This window comes from Sinocyclocheilus grahami, unplaced genomic scaffold, assembly GCF_001515645.1.
Source record: "Sinocyclocheilus grahami isolate Dianchi unplaced genomic scaffold, SAMN03320097.WGS_v1.1 scaffold786.1, whole genome shotgun sequence".
Lineage (NCBI taxonomy): Eukaryota > Metazoa > Chordata > Actinopteri > Cypriniformes > Cyprinidae > Sinocyclocheilus > Sinocyclocheilus grahami.
Window position 1 is genome coordinate 431,380 of NW_015505965.1, and position 5,238 is coordinate 436,617.

The 5,238-nt window shown below is 36.6% G+C and overlaps 1 protein-coding gene across 1 annotated transcript in view; it reads left to right on the forward strand.

The window, feature by feature from the left end:
- LOC107561658 (membrane-spanning 4-domains subfamily A member 8-like) overlaps positions 1-2,559 on the forward strand; it is a 7,839-nt gene extending 5,280 nt beyond the window's left edge. Inside the window, exons 4-7 of the mRNA XM_016246130.1 lie at positions 200-343; positions 957-1,073; positions 2,205-2,285; positions 2,479-2,559. Coding sequence (XP_016101616.1) covers positions 200-343; positions 957-1,073; positions 2,205-2,285; positions 2,479-2,553 — 417 coding nt within the window. The 3' untranslated portion in view covers positions 2,554-2,559. The remainder of the gene's footprint in view (positions 1-199; positions 344-956; positions 1,074-2,204; positions 2,286-2,478) is intronic.
- The last annotated feature ends 2,679 nt before the right edge of the window (positions 2,560-5,238 follow it).

A 5,238-nucleotide genomic window follows, 5' to 3' on the forward strand; every position in this document is an offset into this window, starting at 1 on the left:
TATATATATATATATATATATATATATGTATAGTACACGCACACATATACACACACACACAAAGAAAAACAAGTAGATAGAATAGAAAAAATAGATAGCTAGTGTTATCACATATAGTTTTCCATCTAAGTGTACGTGACATGTTAACACAACCTTTTAAAGTTCTTGCTAATTTCTTAATCTTTTTTTCTGTCTACAGGTGAAAGCTTCACTTGGAATGAACATTTTCAGTACTTTAACCGCAGGCATCGCCATTATTTTCACTTCACTGGATTTGGCTTTAGGACCAATGAACTCTTACTGCAGCGGTTATGACTGTTATTATTTAGTGACAAAGTATAAGGTATGTCATCAACTTTTATATTCACATTTAATATCAAATTGTGTCTAAACGGAAATGAAACTTTTATTTCGTAATTACAGTAAGATCACTGTGTGGTCAGCACACAAGCCTTAATCTGCACTCATCTGTTCACTCTTTTTAATCTGGTATTTCAGAAGTAGTTTATAGATCATTTACAATGCAAGAAGTCATTGGCATTATACGTTTATTGTAAACTCAGTCCAGTTTGACCTATAAGGGCCAGATTTACTAGCAGCTGGTGACAGTGCAAACCATCTTTTGCCGTTAAAAACTACTGTCAGGGTTTACTAAAGACATGCAGCGAAACATCAGTGAAAAGGACACAGTTAAATTTGTGGCTTACCTTTATTATATTTGCATTTTGTAGGATTTATTTCCATTGGATTGCATGGGTTATTATTGAAATGAGATGTTGTGCTTGTGTTCTTTAATTTGCCCTGATTAGAAAATCTGGCCCTAAATGTGTTATGTTACTATATGAACCTCAAGGATAGTAGATTCTTGACTGCTGAGCATGCAATGTACCAGTGTGAGTAGTAATTATCATTTATTTTGTTACAATTATTTGTGTTAATGTTGAATTTTCTCTCAGACTCTCTTCAGGGGAATCAGTGGTGTATTGTTGGTATTCACCTTGCTTGAGTTTATCATCTCCATCTGTCTGTCAGCATTTGCCTGTAGAGCTAACCCCTGCTGTTGTCCTTCTCAGGTGAGTAATGAGGCAATTCAGGAGTTCTCAAATGTTGTGTGTGTCAACTGAACCCCCTGAGATGGAGTTTGTGAGAAACAGCATTTACTGTGAATTTAGTAGCCCTAAAAACGTATAGCATTAAATGTAAATCAGCTTTCATGCGACATAGTTTTACATGCATAGATGTATCCCATTAACACAAACTCATAATGATTCAAACGAAACTTTCCAAAGCACTTAACACATTCCCATGTTCCCAATCATATTGTCCAGCTTCACTTTGAAATAAAGATTACATACATTTTTCTAAATGAGCAATTTTGAGTGTTAGTATATACATTTACTTATTATTTTTAAATACTTAAAATACAAATCATGGTATTCTATTTTTTATGTATAAAACCATTAAATAATTGATGTCCCTCAAACTTACTGGTGATGTTTGCCCTTTTTAAATCTTAATCATATCGACGGTAGAATCAGCATCCTAGTTCCACCCCTGTTCATTTTATCCATATCCACTGGGATGCTAGCTCTGTCTGTTTAGTGTTATTTGCTACCAGCCGTCTCCTTGCAGTGTTGCCAACCAGCCGTCTCTTGACTGTCAATCCCAAGCAGGCCAAGGGTCCTCCAAAGTGACTTCCCAGTAAAACATGCAGCCAACCTCTACCGGCAGACTACTCCATCATTCCTGTTGTTATTATTTAATAGTCTAAAACTTAACATGTACACCCTGTTGTGTCAGTTCATACTGGACATGTTAATCTTCTTCTAACATGTTGTTCTATACCCTATCTATGTCGTATAACAGGGTGGATACATTTCCTAGGCCACATGTAAAATATTTGCTCAGGGTTCTTAGGTTATACTTGAACTTAAGGCTTGAGTTCAACCTGTGTGTTTTCTGATAGATACACATTTTCTCCTCCTGATAGAACTAAAAATATAATCCAACAAACCTGCTCATTTCAAAATAATCCACCTCGCACCTCATACTAGAACCACAAAACGAGTTTAAGGATTCATTTGCTTTAATTCAATTTATGATTTTACTGTATGGCCACAAATGTAAACCTGTAATACTGATGCATTTCTGGCATCTCACAGTAAGACGACATAAAACATTACATACACATTTTTTTCCCAAAGGTGCAGTTTGTCCCTCAAGTTCTACCTCCACAGCCCTCTGATTTCAGGCCCATTAATTTCCATGGTCTTAACAGCTCAGTGGTAAGAGAAACTTGTAAACCCAGTTTAGATGGACTTTGAGTAAAATGAAAAAAAATATATATATATTATTTGAATTTGGTATTGAGTGTCCATGTACTGGAAATATGCTCGGTAATGGGTGCAATAATTGTTACATAATATTATCAATATAAAAGTAATCATTAAGCTGATCATATAGTGTTTTTTTTTGTAGATACCTGTGGCCAGCAGCTCTTCCGTTCATCACCAGCCTGCAGATGCTCCTCCACAATACAGTGAATTCAAATAAATATGTTCCCTTATGAAACAAAAATATATGGGAATATTTAAGAAAATATAATGCAATACTTTAAATAATACATCTCCATATATGGGAAACTAGTGCTTATATTTTTCAATATACTGCAATATATATACTATGCATATTATATACTGATGCATATTTAAAAAATATACATTTTTACATGTAATAGCTTTACTGAAACATAATCATAAACTACTATCACTTTATTGTTTGCATATTTACACATTTCATATATATATAAGAAAAGTGTGAACTGGAAAAAATGTTGGACTATTGGATGTCTTTAAATCATGGTGGGTGGAAAATGAAAACTGATATTTATAACTTTATCTCACAGTATACATTTACATTTTTCACATGCATATCTATACATTATGAAGAATTTTATTGAATACATACATAGAATGCAGCCATCCCTTATGTAAACATTAAACAATTTAATACACTGATAGTTAATATTTAAGAAAATATATTTTCTTTGCAATGGGTTTTCCCACTGTCCATTATCTCTAATGTCCTCTCATTAGAAAAGAGAACATGAACGCAAATAAAGAAATCACTTGTTCAGATAATAATTGCAGTTTTCACATAAGTCACAAACGATATCTATTCAAAACTAGAAACTGTTTCATGATTTTCTTCCTTTAGTTATGTCAAGAATGCTGCAATAAATGATTCATAATATATTGATTCTCCCTAATTCTTTTTTTTTAAAGAAATTTTCCTTTTTAAAAATCTGAAACTGTGATAATAATCCAGTGTGGGCTCTGGTTTGCTACACTTCATGCTCTGCCTTGCCCCTTTCAACTCATACGGTCCGAACTGTGGTCAACATGACACATCATGAGGTGTAACAATAAAGAGCACATTCTTCTCCTTCACCAGTATCAGCTCAATTTGTCCGAATTCAGTGGACTCACCTTGGCTCTCACAAAGAAAGAACCCCTTTTTGTAGAGAGTCCCTTTCCAATGTACCTCAGTAGATAACAAAATATTGGGTTCTTTGGCCATGGTTGATCCCACAGCAGAGTTCAACGTGGAAAGGAGTTCTTTAGCACCAATGGTGGTGCAAAAAAGGAACCTGAATGTAGGTATGCTTGCGGTAGCTGGTGGCTCCTGGCAAGTATTTGGCCTTCATTTTTTAAATGTTGTGTCTTGCAGACACATCTTTTGAAATATGAACGCTTTCGAAGCATATTGCCCAAAGCCGCATTAGTCGACCAAGTTTCAATATCAATGCAGGGAAGTAAGTTAGATAATGATGCTTGGGTCACGGATGGTCATGGATCCGAACATTGAGCAAAGCAATTTGAGGTACTGATATTCTAGGGCAGGGCTGTCCAAACTCGGTCCTGGAGGGCTGGTGTCCTGCAGAGTTTAGCTCCAACCCCAATTAAACACACCTGAACCAGCTAATCAAGCTCTTTCTAGGCATAGAAACTTCCAGTCAGGTGTGTTGAGGCAAGTTGGAGCTAAACTCTGCAGGACACCGGCCCTCCAGGACCGAGTTTGGACAGCCCTGTTCTAGGGGCACAACTCAATTCCACTACCTCGTTCAGACTGACAGTCAGTTTCCATACTGGATCCTCTATGTCTGTGATCTTCTCACCGATTATAACAAGGAGAAACCAAAGCAGGCACCAGTTCTCCATTGCCTGTCCACCTAATTTCACACCCTTTTCAGAAAGTTCTGAGGGTGGAGAATTAGCATCTGATACTTGGTTCCTAAACTGTCTGATCTTACGATTAAGTTCCGAATATGTGAAGAATTTCTTCACCTTGACAAAGTAGTTGAGGTAAATGGCAAGGTCGGATGCCACTACACCCTCAAACAAATCATGGCCGATGCAGGGTGGCAGGCCTGGCTGGAAGACATGAAAAAATGCCAGAGAATTAAAGATGGGATCAAATTTCAAACCTCTGACTTGACTTGCAGCATCACTCTGCAGCTTTTGAATAGTGTCATTGTAGTCTAGTTCTGTGCGAATTGGAGCTTGGTTCTAAATTGTCTAGCTCGCTTCTAGTCACATGACAATATCGGCAGAAATACTGTGATGTACTAAAGTTTTCTGTGAAGCCACTGATAGTATGGGAGCCCAAATGATCACCTGCAATGCAAAACACTGTTGCCTTTACAATGTTTCCCTGAATATTCAGTCCATTTGTCTCCAGTTCTCGAAGATCTGATATCACTGGAGAGAACGCTTTCTCGTGGCCAAAATGTCTGAAGTCAGCTACATGTCAACTGTGAATCGATGAAAAGGATCAAAGGTTTGCTAGGGTAAAGTAGACCCTAAGCATCTTGTGTTTTTTCTTTGCAGATCCAATGGGATTAACCACCTCGAATACATCTTGGTACAGGATCAGCTTTAAAGTGACACCTGGCTCTGAGATCAGTAGATTAGTTTTGTATACTGAGCTATCACATACTTCATTTAGATCAGTTTTTTACATTCACTAGGACACATTTCTCAATACTTAGGTCACTTTTTCAAAACTCATCACACAATGAGCACAACATTAGTCTATGTGAGCTAAACTTTGAATCATTTATCATTGCTTTGGCACAAAATGCATTCATTGACGACATCTGTCAAATGACATGAATTCTTTTATCACTTTGACACAAACACTACCAAAACTTTATGTGCGATACAAGCCAATTTGCAA